The sequence below is a fragment of the Indicator indicator genome, chromosome 19 (genome assembly GCF_027791375.1).
Source record: "Indicator indicator isolate 239-I01 chromosome 19, UM_Iind_1.1, whole genome shotgun sequence".
Lineage (NCBI taxonomy): Eukaryota > Metazoa > Chordata > Aves > Piciformes > Indicatoridae > Indicator > Indicator indicator.
Window position 1 is genome coordinate 6,759,575 of NC_072028.1, and position 19,828 is coordinate 6,779,402.

General features: G+C 36.2%; 1 protein-coding gene across 1 annotated transcript in view; it reads left to right on the forward strand.

The window, feature by feature from the left end:
• The window catches only part of CDH13 (cadherin 13), a 466,549-nt gene that overhangs the window by 325,903 nt on the left and 120,818 nt on the right, over positions 1–19,828 (forward strand). Inside the window, exon 7 of the mRNA XM_054389914.1 lies at positions 4,448–4,626. Coding sequence (XP_054245889.1) covers positions 4,448–4,626 — 179 coding nt within the window. The remainder of the gene's footprint in view (positions 1–4,447; positions 4,627–19,828) is intronic.

Consider the following 19,828-nt stretch of genomic DNA (forward strand, 5'->3'; position numbering starts at 1 on the left):
GTGTATGGATCTGTGATGCTATTTAACTTGAGTTCAAATCGTATATACATACCCTGAATTTGCCAGACATCAAATTAGACACTATGGAAAGGTCCTACAGTGTACAAAATTATGCAAGATATAAGACATGTTAGCAACCTGAACTAGTTAATTCTTCCTAAATGTCTTCTCTACTAAGCAATGCCTTCAAGTTTTTAATAACAAACATAGGATAATAACTGCAGTGGCAATTCAAATGCTCTTGATTAGCACCGTAATGGGATTTCTTCTTATGTTTGTTTTGCTTCCCTGTGGCTTGTTGTACAAAATGACAGTCAGACATGTAATTAGTTATGATGAGTGTAGTATTGGGAGGGTATTGTCCTTCACCCCATTTTCTGAAAGCTGGTGTCTTATTTTTTTCTGTAGAAATAAATGTAATGTACTCTACAGATATAGGTAGCCCTCTGGATTGCTTCTTTTTTTTCATCCCATTTTTCATTTTGTTCTCTTTCTTAGGTTAAAATACCTTTACTTTTTGAAATTATGCCATTGTGCAGCTGAGCAGTGTAGGGGAGGTACACCTGAGCTTCTGAAGAAGGTGGAGACAAAACTTGGCAATCCAGTCATGTTAATTAGCAAAGTAGACTCTTCCCTTTCTGTAATACATCTAGAAAAGATTTAATGTAGTGAACATACAGCAGGGACTCACAAAAGGGGTGAAAATAACATGAGAAAACTCCACGTGAAGGTTTTTAGCAACGTAGCTTTCATAAAGGTAGAATTGTTCAGTCCTTAAACTAGACCACATTTTAAATATTAGCAGTCAAATTTGGTCTTGTTTTAAGACTGTAGGCTTAAGACAATTGTTCATGTTTCACCAAATTAGAAAAAGGTCTCATTTCCATTACATTCCAGTGCATTTTGTAAGCCAGGCAGATGAATAAATAAATAAATTACATCTCTTTCCCCAATAAACCACCTTCTCCAGTCACCACAGAATTGTGTAGCATTGTGTTTTACTTCTTAATGCCTCACAGGAGGGTGATTTTTTTGCCAATATTTCCAAGCCAAAGTACAGTCCAAATGAGCAATCAACAGATTGATAGCTGAAGCCTCTGGAGCAATGACTTGGCTAGTGGGAAATACGTCTGATCAATGAGGAACTCTGGGAGGTGCAAGTAGAGGTTTTTGGTCATTATGGTAATAGTGAAACTGCCCAGAAAGTGTGACAAATAAACCATGAATACTGAAATATACCACAGCATAGCTATACCTTTATTGAGACTGCCTCAGAACTATAAAGATGCTGATTTTGCAGACATTTCTTTCCCAGCTAGATAAGTTAATATATATTGTTTAACATGATAATGTAGCAAGCTGTTGTTTTGTGGTTTGAAAGCCAGCTGCATTTGATTGATGCCAGGAATGGAAGTATTTACAAAATGACACTGAATCAGAAGTAGTCAGTTTATGGGTCTGGGGAAATGAATCTTTTATGAAGAATAAAACTTCATGATGAAGGAGTAACACTGAGGAAGTTTGCATCTTGAATTAAACTCTTTTAGACTGGATGTATGCTGCAGAGCCTTTTAAAATAAAAATGTGTGTCAGTGTATTTTTAGGAAAGATATGTCTACAAGCATTGTATTTTGCAATGTTGGTCCAATCCCAAATATATGGTCATGTGTGTTCCCTCTGTGAACACCTCAACTAGGATAGAAAAATTCTTCCCTGGAAATATAGCTACCAAACAGTTCTTGGCATATATTTTAGCTGCTGGTTTAAAGCTGTTGTGATTTTTTGAGGCACCAACCACAAATACTAACCCATTCCAGCTTTTTACATATGTGGATTTTTTTTTGTTTGTTTTCTTTTATTGGAATGAGATACAGAGTTTTTAGCTCTGTGCTTTGACATGAGAGGACAGCACTGAACTCTGGTTAGTTTGCAAACCTGCTTGTGAACACAAAAGTTTTCTGAGTGTTTCTGAGGACAAGCATTCTCAGCATGGCTGCAGAAGCCTAGCACTAGTTTTCAGCTCAGTGCCAGGGCATCTTTTTATTCTTCTTCTTCTTTTTTTTTTTTTTTTCTTGCTTTTCAGCAGCTCCTCTGGTTGTTGTAGCAATGTGAGTTTATAGGTAATGTTTAAAGAGGTGCAGTTTCCCATATCATGAACAGAAAACGGGTACAACCTTACTCATACTCCACTAATACATAATATCTAAAGACATCCTCAAATTTTATGTGCATTTTTACATCTGTTATATGAACATGTGAGAACAAAATAACTTTTGCTTAAATGTAAATGCCACTTTGATGGCAGCTAGAAACCAATTTCTCCAAATCTTTGACAGAAGCAACACAGAAACAAATGGGTCTAATTCTCTACAGCTTTTCTCCTGGAGCTAACATCTCTATGCAAAATGAATGTAAAATTCTGCTCTTTTGAGTTATTGGAATTTCTTATCTGTATGCACCAGAGGAATGATTACACAGAACAAGATAATGTCTAGTGACTTGAAAGGTTGAAGAACTGCAGCTGGCAAATCAGAATCAGATTCATATTCAGCCATTGTATTAAGCCAGTTTTATGCCAGAGTTACTAGAGATTTGTGGATTTAAATGAGATCTTAAAATCTGCAAGTGCCTTCCACATGCTTATCACCAGAAATATTTCAGTAGAACTGTCTAGGACAACTGGATTGCTAGATTTCTACTGGAGTATATATTTCAATCAGTTTCTAAATCTCTGCTGAGCGTCACCTCTTCTGATAGATTAATAACAGTAGCAACTGTATATTCTTTTAAGTTGTGGCAGTTTAGGCTGGGTGCCCCCTGCCACTGCCGCATGAGATACACCTCTGGTGTCCTGGGTGCCCACCCACAGGGGTGGACACAGGAAACGACGTATTTCTACCCATAAGTCCTGCACCCTATAAGGCCATCTGCAAAGTCATTCTCTTCCTCTTTCTTCCCTCTCTGCTCCCATGGGAGATGTCCTCTCTTATCGGGTAATGCCGGGGGAGTATCCTCAAGGCCTCCTAGGCCTGTCTAGGCCTAATGCCAGGAGGAGAATGGAGGGGGGGGGCAGTCTCAGACCTGGCCAGCCTGAGACTTGCCTAGCAGTGGGAGGGGGAAGAAAGAGCCCTGGGGGGTTTGGGTTTACCCTCAGGTGGGAAGAAGGGAAGGATTGGGAAGCTTTGGGAATTCTGTGAGGGGTTCTGTACACTTTGGGATACTCTTTGTCACTATGCTTTGTAGCTTGTAGTTCTCTGTAGCTTCACCAATTGCTTTTCCATTTAAACTTTTCCATCACTCTCCAATCCGTTTGTGTGAGTCTCATTCTTTTGTCCCTTTCGGGGGCAAGAGACGATCTGTCTGGCCCCAAACCAGCACATAAGTATAGTCTAATGTGCTTTGGCATAACATCTTATTTAATTGCATTTTTCAGGAAAGAGTTGTATACCGAAACCCACTGAATTTCACATTCCGTTGGGCACTATTTAAGATCTCTTGAAGATATGCTTTAATTCTTACTTATCTCACTGAACTCTTGTGACTTAGGAAATGCTAATGAAACACATTATCTTATATGAATATAAAAAAATACTTGACAAATGATAAATATCTAGAAAATAGCCCTTGTGGAAAGGGTGAATCTTCATTCTTTAAAACAGAAAGCTGCTCCTTTTTTGTTTGTTTGTTTGTTTTGTTTTGGTTTTTTTTTTTTTTGTTTTCTGAAGAAGAAGTCTCAAACAAAGTAGGTGAAAATTATTAGGACTAGGATCATCTTGTAATATTGGAAAATGTGGCATAGTATCCAGAGGTAAACTCCTCTTTGAGCTGTCTGACCTTTAATCACTGCTGAATAAAACCAACACACTCTCAGATCTCTGTTATTTTTCTCAAGGGGGAACTTTTCCTGAAGTAGCAATGAAGCAAAACCCTTGAGAGCTTACGTTCAAGGTCACTACAACAAGAGGCAACACTTTGTGCTCTGGGAAGTATAGCAAAAGTAAAGAACACACCTAAACAAGGCAGTGGTGTTTGTTTAACAGCGAGCCAGGCAGTTGTTATGTCAGCTTATAAATAAAGCTGGATTTGTTTTGTTTTACTTTTGCCACAATAGTTCATTTTTACTTGATTTTAAGTGTTTTATGCTTTAAGACACTCACAAAGAATACAAATCCCTGGTTATCATTGTATATGAATGAGATATATTTCTGCTCTGCAGACATTTCCAATGGAAACATCTTCAGCCATGTCTGTACCAGTAGGTTTTAATTACTTGTGGTTCTCTTGCCACAAAAGGCTAGTAACACCACCACAAACACAAGGGCAGACCAGGTGGAGCTATTTAGTAGTCTTGGGGAGAGGATTATGTATTGCACCCACCTGGTTCTCACAAGTGAAGGCAATCTTTCTTGCTAATTGCATTCCGTTTTCTCTCCACCTGTCCCATTAGGAACGACTGTGATGCGTATGACAGCATTTGATGCTGACGACTCTAGCACAGACAATGCTCTTCTGCGGTACAACATCCTCAAACAGACCCCTACCAAACCGTCACCTAACATGTTCTATATTGATCCAGAAAAAGGAGATATTGTTACGGTGGTGTCACCTGTGCTGTTGGATCGTGAGGTAAGTGAAGATTTTTCTTGTTGCTAGTCTAATGTTTCAATATTTGTGCCTGTGATCTTCCTTTGCGATATGAAAAGAGGTTTAGAGTATTGCAGCAGTCGGGATTCAGATGCTCAACTTTGAGGAGTCTTTTAAGGGTTTTGTTAATTTCTGATTTGGGTGTAAGAAGCTATATGTTGTGATCTAGTAAGGGGACAGGTAGTTTCCATGTGATTTTAAGATAAATTGCCACAGTGCCAAAATCTGTATTTATTACAGGTCATTAATATTATGGGAGCATAAATTGATATTAAAGAAAGCTTAGGTATGATCATTTCATGCTCAGAAAATAATAAAGCAGAGGAAATTTGTTAAAATAGAGGTTTAGTTATCAGAATATATGAGATCTGGGCACAAATTCAATGATGACCTAAACAGTTTCTCTGTAAATCACCATTTCCTTTAATTAGGTAGCACTGTGAGCTCTTAGGTTCCAGGAGACTAAGTCTTTTTCTTGGCTGTTTCAAGTATGTGTTGATGTACTGAACTTGACTTCTAAATTGATTAGATTCTGGACTGTCCAAAGTTTGCAGCATTCAGCATGTTATTTCTCATTTTAACCAGATGAAAATGAGCCCCATACCACTTTGTGTTTTAGGCAAGTAGCTTTAATGCAGGCTTTTCAAACAGCAGATATTTAGTGGGTAAACCAAACACATATTCCAGACACATAGCACAGCAAAGTTAAGGTCTGAGATTGTAGATCTACCTTTTAAGTTTAGAGAGAGTCTAATTCTTTCCTGCTTGTGTGTGGCTGGCTGTAGCATCAGGTCCAAGATTTATACAATCACTACTTTTTTAGCTAAAGTTTCCCTTCTATCATTGTTTCAGTTCAAAGGTTTTATAATTTTTTTCTGAAGTCAGTTTAGCTATTTTTTTTCCTAACAAGTAACCATTCCTCAGATTAAACCAATTTACTCAAAATTAGAAAATCAATGGAAGGGAATGAACATGCCTGCTTTTCCTGGTATCTTCCAAAGGTCACTGGTGATTCATGAAATAATGATGCTGCCTCCATACAAGAAGTCTGTCCTCAGCTGAACAGGTGTTATGGCCGGGTAGTATATCCTGAAAGCAAGATCTGAATTCCTCATGATATTTCATAATAGTCAATTCAATACCTTTCTTTTGAAGGTGACATGGCAAACTGCAGACTTGTTGAAACTGCAAAGTAATTTTTTTGTTGCTGCAAATGCTTTATACTTTATGAGCCAAACTGTAGGGCTGTGTGAAATTTTAGCAGTAAAAGCAGTTAAAGTCCACTTTAATATTGTCTAGTCAGGTAAAAAAAATGGGGAAAAGGATTGTTTTCTATTTCCATTTGGAAAATTTGGTCCTGGTGACTGTGGTTATTCATGAATGCCAGTTCAAACCAGAAACTTCACCTAGATTTCACTTAAACTTTAAACTGGGTGTGCCTGTGACTTTTATATCTTTTGTTAACTCTATTTGTTTTCTATTTGAATCTTTGAGTCTTTATTTGAATCTTGAAAGTGAGTACCAGGTAAAAGTGGATTATTCTTAGATGTTCCTTATAGGTGTACTGTTAAAAGCTATATTAGTCTTAGACAACAGTTAAGAAACTGAATTTAAAAAAAATAATAATTCTCTATGATGGACACAGAGAAGAAAACTTTCTCATTAATCATTAGTCCTATGCATACATACCAGAGGTTGACATGAACTCTCCTAAAGCATGTTAAAATACTGATTAAAATTACTTGTATTTTCCATTCAGCACAGCATGTATCTTGATGACTTTAGGAAACTTTCCATTTCACCTAAGACAAATTAACAACATATAAGTTGTTTGGAGTTTTGTTTGTTTTAATTTTCAGGATCATTTACTTCATGTTTGTGCATCAGATGGAACTGGGGAACTGTGCCCAGGAGACTGGGACATTGTCCAGTGTGAGATATTGAGATGTGGACACACAAACATCTGGCTGGTTTTGCACATACAGTGTAGCCCATGTTATTTTTCCATGCTTCAACATTTTCGGAAAAGTTCCTATGGCATCGCTTCAGAAATTCTTGTTTCAGTGTAAAGAATCCAAAATACAGATATTTTTCCTAAAGTAAAATATGCTTTGGCCATCTAGAAAGCTCAGATTTTGTATCCAAGTGAATGTACATGGGAGGTTAGTATGTATCAGTAAATACCTAAGTTAATAATTTTAAGGAGATGAAAATCAAATAATTTTTTTTTCTGATGATATTTTAGAATAGAAAGTACAGTCTAAGCAGACACGTTTCTTTTATTTTAAGTTTTGTTTTATTAAAAAAAAAATAACTGTTCCTGGTGAACGTCAACTGTGCATATTTGTTGTTTTAGATACACAGTATCTGCTCAAAATGAAGACAAATTTATTAAATTCCTATAAGCCCTCAAAATCTCTTTTCCTGAGGCTGGCATTTATTAAGTCTCTTGTTAAATTGAGAATACGGAGATGGGAATGCTCCCTGGTGTGTTAAGTGACCTCTTCTTCAAAGGCTCCAAAGCTCTTTTGTGCATAAGGCAGTTTGTAACATGAAAGGTACCATTCTGTCTTTAGGGTTGGTTTGTTTCTTGCGCTCTGTAGATGCAGAAAGGTTGTCTGGGGTCTTTTCTTTGAGTTGCCTGTCCATTTCCAGATCCCCAACTGAGCTCTTTGATTTATTTAACTTTGATAGTAATTGAGTGGGTGTTTGGTTTAGCATGTATGGGTGAATGTGTGTTTTGGAGCTGTTTCCATAGTGTAGTATCACCTACAAAAGCATCAAACAAAAACGTCATTGTCTCCAGCACAGATAAAATGTGTGTGTAGGAATCCTGCAGATTACATTAAGCAAATTGCTGAGTGTTTTTTATTTCTATTGACATTTGCAGAGGGAGTCCCAGTACTTCATGCCTCCAAGGAAAGACTTACCACCATGCAGAACATTTATTTATATACCAGAATATTTTTATTTATAAATTTTTAGATACACAATTGTTTCCAAAAGTGCATGATCCTCAGGGTTGCCAGCAGACCTCAGGTAATTTATCAAAGAACATCCATTTTCATTTTCAGAAGGCAGGTAAGGACATATTTTTGAAGATTAATGTGTTTTTTTTCTCTAGGGGGAGTTAGATATCCTTGAATGTGTCAGCAACAAAGATTGAAGAGTGTTAAGGGGCAAATTATACCTCCAGATATCCATTGGAGAATACATTTGATTCATAAATTCAGAGAGAAGGATACCCTCCATCAAAGTGTATAGTTTAAATGACCCAAAAAAAGAGAACAGGAAACAAAAACAAGAGAAAGAAGAGGAAAAAACATAATTAAAAAAAAAATAGGAGGGGCAAAGAATGAAAAAAAAAAAAAAAAAGAAGCTTTGAGGAAATGTCCTGAATTTTGTATTTTGGGATGGAGAGTCCACTTCAAAGTGACACTTCCCTGCGGTAAAAGAAAAATAATGCTCCTTAAGCCTACTGGAGAAAACACTTGTGCTCTTATAGACTCAAGTCTTGAATTTCCTTTATGGATCAGTAATCAGTTTTTCTGCTGCCACACAGTGCTGTTTTGCCAGTGTTACAGACCCCTCTGCTCTGCAGGAGAGTAGCTGTATGATTTGTATAACTTTTATATGACCAAAGTGTTTTAAGAAAACTGCCACCACATTTGCTGAGTGAAATATCTACTTCTCGCAGTTTGAGGAGCAATATGCTTTTACTTTTGCTAGGAACTACTGTGCTTAATTTGAATTAAGGTTAACGAAAAAGTTTGACATATGTGCTACATGCTGGACTGTATGCTGCCCATGTTTTTAAGGACCTCAAGAAAACTGATTATTCTGTGATTCTGATAAACCCTTGGCTAGTTTCAGTTAAATGTGATGTATGCTCTCCAGCGAGACTGACGTTCAGGGTGCCTGCACAAGGCATGCCTCCATTTCAATATGTGAGTGCTACATCTTGGACCAGCCTCAGTCTACCATTGGTGCATCAGTCTACCATTATTTGAATCATATTGGGATCACTTTATTACTGGAAACTTGGTGCTGCAAGCCTTAGGCCATAAACAATGAGAAACCTGCGATTTCATTAGCCCATCCTGCTCATGTTTATGTGGGCCACTTGTAATAATGTCATAACCTGCTGAACCTTCCACTTAATCAGATGAGCCTAAGCTTTAAACAACAACTTCAAGAAAAAGCAATTTATAACAACTAGTAAATGCACATTCCTGTTCACATATTCATGCATGACAGTACAGTAGCTAGCAATTTTTCAAGTCAACAGCAGCCTGCCAATTCATATTCACCAAAATACTGCTCTCATGAAGGAACGAATGCTGCATAAATGCATCTTTACAGTATGCAACTGTGATAAGTAAATCACAGCCCTCTTGTTGATAGGGCTTAAGTTCTCTGAAGGGTTAGCAGTAGGAAATAGAAAAAGCTTGTCCACTTCTGCATATGGACACTACCCTCTTTATCCATGTTTTCCATTTTGGAGATATGTGTTTTAAGCAGTCAATATACTCACTACTTACTCGATCTAAATGCAAATGCTGAACCAACAGTGCACTCTCATTTTTAATGAAAAGATATTAATCTTTGCAGCAAATGTATTCCACATTTGATCTTCATATTAACCTCTGAAATATCCATATTTACAGTGATTGTGGGAAAACATATACCTTGGAGCATATCAGCTCTGAGTTGGAGTAATTGTATCATTTTCTCATGTCTTCTGTGACAGAATTCCCACTTGCACACCTATGACTTGTTTTGCAATATAATAAATTCCATTGTTGCACCTCAATTCTATGGTTTGGGTTTTTTTAGTGACAGATATGGCAACTTCTCAGATTTCTTTTATGCTTATAATGCAAGATAAACAAAGCATTCATCTCTTTCCCTTGATTAATGCATTTCTTGTACTGTGGTTTCTGACACCTGCAAACATAAGCAGTGAGTCAAAGAAGAAGCAGTAGGTCTCAGATCTTTTTCAAGAGGTTATTTCATAGTCCACTATATCTCAAACGTTAGATAAATAGGAGGGAAAAGAAAGCTCCCATTTATAATGCCTAGCCTATGAACAAATGGAAAGTGCTTGTGAAGATATATATTCATATTTAAAGTTATGTTTATGATGAACTTTCCAGCATTTGGCTTCAAATCTCTGCAGGAAGAAAGAATCATATTTTACTAGATGTACCAGTAATTCTTAGTTTCACTTACACTTTTGTTGAGAAAGCTCATTAACCCACTCTTAAATCCTGTAAGAGACTGTGTGAAAGAGGTGAATAAAAGTAAAAATGATACGTCAAATTATGAATAATATCATTTGGGTTAGGAATAGTGAAGACTCCCACTGCCAGAACATTAGAAAAACTGTTCATTTTAAACAAAAAAGTATGATCTGCATAAAGCTGTAGTGGCAGATTTTCTGCAAATCTTTCATTACATTGTTATTATCAGCTTCCATTTTCATTTAATCCAATATAGGTTTTGTTTGAGGGGGAAAAAAAAAGAAAATTATCTGACAGTAAGTGGGGACTAGATTATCTTTTCTACAAAGGTACATGAAGGATGAACATATCAAATCAGGAACCTGTAGTAAAAATCATTTAAAATATGGCAGTTTGTAAATTTTGTTTTAATACCATAAAAAAAAAAAGTTCCAAATTCTGCCAAATTGTACTTATCCGTTACACCGGAGTATCTAATTGCCATGATGTGAATTAAAATGTCTGTGTGGGGGGGTTAGATGGAGTCATTGAGTCATGTGGATAAGTTGACTTCTTCAATACCATGTATAAATCACTCCTAAAAGAAGATATTTCTCACTTGGAGAAGTGATTTCTAAACACTTTCTGTTTGTGCCATGTTATACTACCATCTTTAAATAGATACGTTCATCTGAAATATGAATTTGCCTCCTAAGTTGATGGTACCATGGAACAGCGTTTATGAATGTGTACTTTTTGATTTTGATATAAAACATATGATGACTTCAGACTCTGTTTGCTGACACTGGTTATTTAATGATTTCTAGAATACAGGATCACAACTTGCACTAGATCAGATGTTATTTTCAATATAAAAAAAATCAATCTCCTTGCCATGTTATTTTTTCTTTGAAGTAGTTATACGAGGATGCTGTCTTGCACCAAGTTTGAAAGGACACTTAGACAAGCCAGGCAACATGCAGGCTACAGATGAAACACATGGTAGTGGTGGTAGGGGAGGAGAGGTAAAAACTTGGAAATGAGGAATAATTCCATTGGCAATCATGAAGATCTTTCATCCTTAAGGGACTGTAATAGGAAAGGGGCCCTACAATCTGGCCTTTGCTTCTTAACTGAAGAGGAAGGGAAGGAAATTTTATTGCAAATGTATTTCAATTTAATAAACATCTGTCATGTGTTTTTAAAACTGCTGTTTCAGGGTTGTAATTATATCATCTGAAAATAAGTCCTCCTTGAAAGAGAATTGAAGTGACAGGCTGAAGAAAATGAAACATGACATTCCTCGCTCTGCTTTCGTCCTAGAGCTAAAATTTAATTTTCTTCTTCTTGTCGGAAAGTATTTTAATTGGAAATTATTTTTGTTTGCAGTTTTCAGAAAGGAATAGGATTCTTTCTATTGGGTGTGTACAGAAGTTGCTCAATGTCTCTATAATATTTTACTAAATTAATCACTTGCAGATATTTTAAATAGTTGACAGCTGCACTGGTGATTCTGAAGAAGCTTTAAAATGAAAAAAATGAAAGGGAAATAAATGTAAAGTTGTTTGTTTTTTTTTTTTTAATGTTATTTTTGTGTCCTCAATAGCTTCGCATACAGCCATGTGGTGTTTGTTGCTATAGTTACCTGCTTGTCGGGAAAATGAATATTTGATATTAGCAGTAACTAGACTGTAAAAATTAGATATGCTGCTTCAGTTCAATTTAGGTTTATCACAATTTCTTTACAGCTGAATTTGCTTTAAAAATGTTGAAGAAAAGTTATGGAGCCATATTCTTATGGGAGATACAAGCCTCTATAGCTCTGTAAGTTCATTCACACTCATTCCACACTCCTCAGATGAGCTTAATGATCCTAATTAAATTTTCTTCCAACACACTTTCATTTTCAGCTTTCAGACTTCCTATGATAGGAGTTTCTCCTGTTAATATCTTAATCTAAATATCACAAAGGACAGTGGCTGTCATGCCATGGCCAGCACAGATGGTAACTTTGTGTTGAGAGTGAGTGACTTGTCTTAAAAGGGATCAAATATAGGTGCTTGGTCTCGCTCCTGCATTAATTCAATTTTGGCAAAATACTTGATTCAACCATCATCAGACAGTGAGGCACCAAAGGGTCCAGCAATGCATCTCTAAATACCTATCCAGGCAACGATTCTGTGGAACATGCACATTAGAGAGGAGAAAGGTCTGCATAGTGATAAAAAGAATATGTGGGTTGATTAGAAAAAATTACACAAGTGAATTCTGTGATTCTGTGGTGGCTATTTTGATATTTACCTTAGCATTGGCACTTTGTGCATGAGAATCTTTGGCAGAAAGATTGACTTCAGGAAAAATGTTGCTCTGAAATGCATTTTCATGCAATGTCATCTCACCATAAGAAACAATAGAAATCCTGTTGTCTACATTATCTTTCATTACCCTTATTTCTCTTGTCTGAATGGCCTCTGTATACTTTCATTAGCGCATCCTTGATAAAATACAAAATTTACAGAGAAGACAAACTGAAGGGAGATCATCGTTTCCCTAGGTTTGTTGTTTTTTTTTTTTTTCCTTTTAAATGAACCATGAGAGACACATGGAAAGTATTGAAAAGAGAGAGAGAGTTTTTAAGGAGAATTGGTCAAAAGTATACCTCTAATATCTGGAACTCCAGAGACTTCCACTAACATGATTCAATGTTGGAGAATAGAGGAGAAGGACAGCAAAGTCTATGCTGATGGTAATAAAGATCTGATTTGGGCTTTCATGAGTAATGAAAGCTGTCTCCATTGATTCTCACAGCAGACTTTGCAGCAGGCCCAAGGCAGCTGTGCAACTGAACAAGGGGATTAGAGATAGCAGGACTTTTCACTGAACTCTTGACTTCTTGCTATAGCCTAATTATAACATTAAGGTATCATGTTCCTGCCTTAAAGGAAAAAAGAATTACCAGATTCTGTGCACTGTCATTGTTCCACTGTTAAATGTAGCAGTTTCAGATAACAATAGGTAAAAGCATTACTTTTAGTAATGTGGCTAAAGAGAGAGTTTTAAGAAGTTCAGACAAGCTATCAGTGTAGTTCAGTTAGAAGATTTCAGCACTCCAAACCAGATTGCTTTCTCAAGCCTGTTTTACTATGCCCAGATCCAAGCAGAAGGGTTTTGAAACTGTTATAAGTTCATTTGTTTTGGCTGTGCTAGAAGAAAGAGCTGGTGGTGAGGCAGGGTTCCTTTTACAGCAGGGTAATGTGAGCCCTGTCCCTACAACTCCCCCCACCTCCCACTCTTCCCCGACCCCCCCCCCCCCCGGTAACTTTTCTGATGCACTCTTGTGCTTCAAGCAGAATGCATTCCTATCCCCATCTTCCATGCTAGTTCTCTCCATATGTCTGTCTAGTCCATGTGTCTGACCTAGCAAGAGACAGTTGCAGGGTTGCCGAGTTAAGTCTATTCACAAAACTTCCTGTTGCATCCCAAAACTGTTGCTGGGATGGAACCGTGAGACTGAGTAGAGGGACAAGAAGTAAAACCTTTCTTTTTCAGCCGTGGTGAGCCATTCTGTAGCTCAGTTGCTTTGGGTAATCCTCTCCCCTAGGTCCACCACTTGCTGTCACTTATGAACATAATTTTATTGATACAAATAGTTCCTTCTTTCAAGCATGTGTAAGGCCTAGGTTCTTATTTAGAAACCCAGTATAGAGGCACCATATAACAGTGCTGCACCAGAATTTTCAACACCTCTCACCCAAAACCCGAGCAAATAAACCCAAGCAAAGCATCAAGAGTTATGCTCCATTTCATCCAGCAACAGAAGAGCAGATAAGGCTGGCAAAACACTTGTCCCTCACTAGGCAATTTCTGAATAAGGAAAAAAATTTCTTACATAGCAGAAAATTCCATAGACCATAGCCTTAAGCCTGCAGTGGATTTTCCATCTTGCCTAATTTTTTAAGGAGTGGATGAGTTTTAACTAGGATCTGTCTTCAGGTAACAGGCATTCTTTAAAATTCATTTTTCTGGGTACACTGGAAGTAGGGAGGACTTAAAACTTACTGGCTAACAGGGATCCTTGAACTAGTAGTTGTCAACTGTTGAAGTATATATAGATTTATAAGCAGGTAACATCAAGATTTTAAGGCTGTGTAAATGAGCAAAATTTCTTTTCAGCTGTAAAGCTGGTCTTGTCTCCTTCCAGGTGGAAGGAGCAGAATACAAATACCTGAGTTCAGAAATTTTCATAGACACTCCTGTCCTTTTAGGCACTTTCCACCAATATCAATGCATCAACTTGTCATTTCTTCCCTATAGTTTATATATCGTATTTAATCAGCCTCCATATGAGGCAAAGAGGATTTGATTACATGATCTGACATGTCAGTATTATTTTGGGGAGGCAAAAAGGTTTGATGATGTGCTCTTAGTGACTTGGTAAGCTACTCCTACTTGAAGAAATGGGATTTAAATTAAACTGAGGATATTAATTTCCAATAGATAAAGCAAGACATGTTTTTCTTTTTTTTCATCCCTGAAATGATAGAAAGAAGTATGTAATTTTTGTTTCATGAAGATGGAAGGCAGAAAACTGACACTGATGTTTTTGAATATAAATTAAGAATTTAGATGACATTTTGAGGAAATGGATAAGCAGGAGATGCCTTGCACTTTAGTTGGAGCAAAGCCTGTATTTTTCAAACCTATGCAGAGAAGATAAATTATACAGTGTAATTCAGACTGTTACTGATAAGTGTAATAGGTCAAACAGAATATTCCAGGTTTCAATAAATAGTAGTGAGGAAGGTAACTTTCTAAACACTTTGCTGTTTTCTGTACAGCCCATGTCAGAAAATAATAGTATCTTTAAAATAAATCATGCAATACACTGTGAGAACATACTGGAATACTTTATATAATTTTAAACATATTTTTCACTCAGTTATAAATATGGAGGAAACTGGAAAAGTGTGTTATATCTTTTTGCATATAAATATATTTCCTCTTCCTATAAAGGCACAATGGTAACCACACAAAGATGCGATAGCTGATTTCAGACCTGCAGGCAAAATAGAATCTGTTGTAAATGGAAGGTAGAGGCTAAGAAATTAATAGTTGCTCTTGTAAGAATTCTAGGAAAAAGTAATGAGTGGAGAAGAAGATGGATAGTAAATGCAAGTTGTTCAGGAATTTGTCAAGGGATTCACAGTACCTAATTTAGTCTTTTGAGCAAGGATGTGCTTTTATATACCAAGAGATGAAAGAGTGGTTTGGATTTTAGAGGTATTGCACAGACCATTAGAAATGGCTGCTTCTCTCAACTGACATTTGGTGTGCCAGGTTCGGCTTTAAAATGTTAGATAGAATAAGCCTTCTCCTTGCAGATGTGAAGGGTAACTGGCTCATCTCATCAAAAAAACTGCAAAAAAAAAAACAGCATGGGAAAAATTAGGGAGTAAAAGACTCCAGGACAAATTCTGGTTTGCATGATCACTTACTCTCTGAAGTGCCACTATGTGGCTTTTTTTTACTATTATGCAAACATCTGGAGAGGTACAATTATGGGTGTTCAAAAATCTCACTCACATGAACTCAGTTGAAAATAATTCAAGGATTTTCTTCTTTCCTTTGGCTTTTAGCTCAGAGTAGCTGAAACTCTGAAGAGCACAAAGATTTTATTTCTGTGGTATGTGGATTATATTATCTAACAACAATCTATGTCAGAGCAGAAAAGAATAACAACATCCCTACTAGATAAAAGACAATGGTTCATCTCCAAAGAGCCTCAACCAGTCACATAATTCATAGCTTTGTTTTTTATCTATGTGTAAAAGATTCATGAACACTTCTACTACTGTCTGCATCCATCTGATTCTTAAGTAACATGAATTAAGAGGAGCACATCTCATTGCTGTTGTTATTCCTTTTTTTTTTTTTGTAGTTGTTGAATACTCTTCTAGAGTTGCTAGACTGGGACCTAGCTAATGCAGAACCATCCATTTCAATTCTACAGTAACATGCTGATGTTGGTAGATACTGACCAAGAAAAGGACAACTAAGATTTATCTTTTTGCTCTGTCCTTTCCTATAGTAGGGAAAACCTCAAATGGCCTATCTACACATCTACCTTTTCCTGGGTAATCCATCTCTGGAAACAATCTTTCATCTGTATAATTGTCTCCTTGGGAGAACTAGAGACTCCTGTGCTGGTGGCACACTGATTTATTCCTTTGTTAATACTTGTGTGTTTGGCAACAGAATATTGTGGTAGCTGGTACTTTAGAAATTTATATCTTGAAATAATAACTGGATGGATGATGGCAGAATGAGGAAAAAAAAAGATTGGTTTTGAGCTATTTATCTTAAAGCTATTTTCTCATCTACTTCTATTTATTTTCCTTATTCTTCTAAAGTTCTAGTCTGATAATAATAACTTTTCAGTGTCTCTCACCTTCTGATGAATGCCTCTTTCTCAATGAACAACATGTATTTAAGAAAATAATATATTTTTTTAAAAAACCTTCAACGTGAAAAATATAAAGGAAGCAAAAGGATTTAGAAAGGTACTTCTGCAATAGTAAAGCATAGGTCAACTTCCCCACTCTGGAATATATCAGAGCAAAACTATAGGAAAACCAGCCGGAACAGAAACAAGGATAGGGAAATTTGTGGAAGATAATGAATCACAAAATATAGTCCACTGAGTTAGAATTTTGGCTAGTTCACTTGTGTGTAATTTATCAAATCACCTTCTAAATAATTGTGCGTTGGTATTCTTTGAAGTAGAACACAAAACGAACCAATAGCTTCCATGTTTGTGCTTTAACAAACAAAAAAACCAAATGCCATTCAAGAACAATGTCCTGCTCAGAAAAAAATAATTTTCAATGTTCAGAATCTTTCATTTCCTATACTTAGAGTTGTCTTTTGAAGATGTATTTTGAAATAAATGGACAATTTTTACAGTGAGGAATTAAAAGTACATAGTTTTGAATCTTTACTTATAACTGTGATTAAGATTTCAAAAACACAGAGCAAGAAATTAAAAACAGAATATATAGTTTAAAAGACCTGTGAAAATAAATTCTTTAAATAATGTTCACCTATAAATCAATCAGTAGATAGCAACGTTCCTCAGATGTGTGGGGAACATCAGTGGATGTAACGGAAAAATAACAGGTGAAAAGCATCTGTGCTCTGATGACTTTTATGAAGAGCCATTCAGTTCTGAATATGCAGATGTTCATACAAGAAGGTGCTATTTAAAGTTATCACAAACTTCCCTCTATCTCTCTAGATAGCATCAAACTTCTGAAGTCTTTTAAAATATATAAATTGAGTGCTTCAGAAAAAAAAGCAATCAACACATATAAGTGTGGCAAAAGAATAGAAGAAAGGGTTTAAAATGTTATTTTATCCACATTGTTTTAGATTTTGTGAGTCATCGAAGCTTCTTCTCCACTGTAGAAAATTGCTTTGGAAATTGCTCCAGGCAGTTAGCTCAGAAATCATGTTTCCAGATTTGTTCAGTCTTACTACGCTTGTTCACATCTGCTCACTCTAAATGGACACTAACAAATGCTTTGGTTTTAGTCCCAGACTTTGAACTTAATCGAAGTGCAAGCTTTTCTGAAATCTAAGCATAGTTTTTAATATAGATATTTCTGAAGCTTCTATTAAGGAATTCTTCCCATACTTTCTTTTGTTACCAACAAACCAGCTCCTATTATGGTGGAAACAAGTGATGGTGATATTACTGGAAAGTAAAAATCTGGAAAGGCCAATGAAATCAGTGTTTGCCTGAGTCACATAAAAAAACCCAGCAGGTAAATAATACTTCAAGATTCTCAAAATGTATGTGAGAGAAGGAGGGATTAAGTAGAAACAGAAACCTTTTGGCAAGTGCATTGCTGCATGCTGACCCTATCCATTGATAGAGAGAATACTGCTGAATGTTAAGGGTAACTTCTTTATGCTTCCAGAGGTGTTAGTTCCAAGGAACCGTACAAAGACTTGCATTGACATTCACAGTTTAATTTCAAGAGAAGATAGCCCTGGTGGAAGTCTCTAATGGTTTATTGAAGAAGGAAAAAAAAAAGTTCATGTTTTGTGTTAATTTTGTAGTTTTGTTTATTTAATATTGTTGAATATTCCTTTGGTTATTGTTGTTATAAGAGTGGACTGGTAGTTTGATCAGAACAGAACAGCAAGTACGTTAGGGCCTGACAGTAAGGTAAGGGCATATTCCTCCAGAAGATACACAATTTCTGGCCAAAGATTTCTCACCCTAACAAAGATGAAGTTAACCCAATCAAAGTGAAGCTTGATGGATGTGGTGAACATATACCTCATGTGGATGAGATCACGTGGCAATAAGAGGAAGAATTTTAGAGAGTGGAGGCAAAATTTCCAATCAAAATGGGTACAATGAGATGTTTCCCCCCATATTTAATCAAATAAATGGGGTCAGAGATTCAATGCACTGATTTTGCTAAGAGGTGGGATTGCTTGGCATCTTTGAAATTAAATTATTTCCACACAGTTGGTCAAAGAAAGGTGCAAGAAGCAAATTTTAGACAACCTGGATGTCAGACTCAATTGCACTGGCTTAATCTTGGTTATCTCATGAAAAGGAAATGACAACAGAGTGATCATATCAATATTCCAGGTTTCATCAGAGGGGAAGTAATATTTTAAAATATAATTTACATGAAAATGTTCCTCAAAGACAAGCGTTACAGATACAAAGGATATGAAGGATATCAAATGAGTTAGTAGAAGGAGGAAGACAGAAATACATTTTATTACATCCCCTTTAATCATGGGGAAAATCCATTTTCAGCTAATCAGCTATTGATATGCAGAAGGATAGGTTCTCACAAGTTCAAATTGTTGTTTCCTCTGAAGATGCCCCATTCCTTAGCCTGTCATTCACTTGGCTTGTTCCTTTTACACACATCTGAGTAGATAAGGAAATAATGTAAAAGATCTGAAAAATATTTACCTAGAAAAAAATATGCTGAACCTTAGATCACAGGTGTAGAGACAACTTTCATCAATGAAATGTGTTTCCTTTACTACCAGCTGAAGTCTTTTGAACCTTTGCCTCATCAACAAAGTGGGAATTTGTTAAACAGCTCATAGTTTTAAATCGAATGGATCTAGGCCACCATAGCTCAGAACCTTCTTTTTTGTTACTGTTTCTTTATATATGATTTCATAGAAAGGCTTGGAAGGGACTGGCGAGCCTTGGAAGGGACCTTCCAAGCCTATCATGTGTGCTTATGCAGTAGTTATATTAGTGTTCCTTGAAATTTACTAAATCAGTAGGATTAAACTGTTATGTAAAACACATCACAGTGGCTTCATATAAAATAACAAAATGTATTCAGGACGACTAACCCTTAAGCGAATTACAGTGAAATCTCAACTCCACATATATATAAATGACTACATAAGGCTGTACAAACCCTGACTCAAGATGATGGTAGTTATGTAAACAAATGCATAGTATAAGATTAGTGTTATTACTCAATAAAACACACACACATGCACCTCAAATTTTAGCCATGTTCCAGATTTGTGAAGCAAGGCTGAAACGTGAAATGTGTAAATATTGGTCGTTGTAGTCTGAATAATTCTTACACTGAACACAAAACCCATTCTATTGAGAGTGCATGTAGTTTTCCAGGACATTAGTGGAGAGAAAGCTGGTGTGTTGTTATCCCTATGTAGGTAATACAGGAGAAAAATTTAGTAAGAAGAAAAAAAATCTTTAAGTTTTGCAGGTCAGGCTTTAGCCATACCTAGTTACTGATGGTGGCAGAGCCTGTTCTGACACCCTGACCTGGGTAGAAAAAAAACACCACAAACACCACAAAATGCTTTTAATGAGAAAAAACTTTGCCCATTTATACTAAATAATTAAAATAAGTAAAAAAAAAAAAAAAAATTTTTTTTTTTGC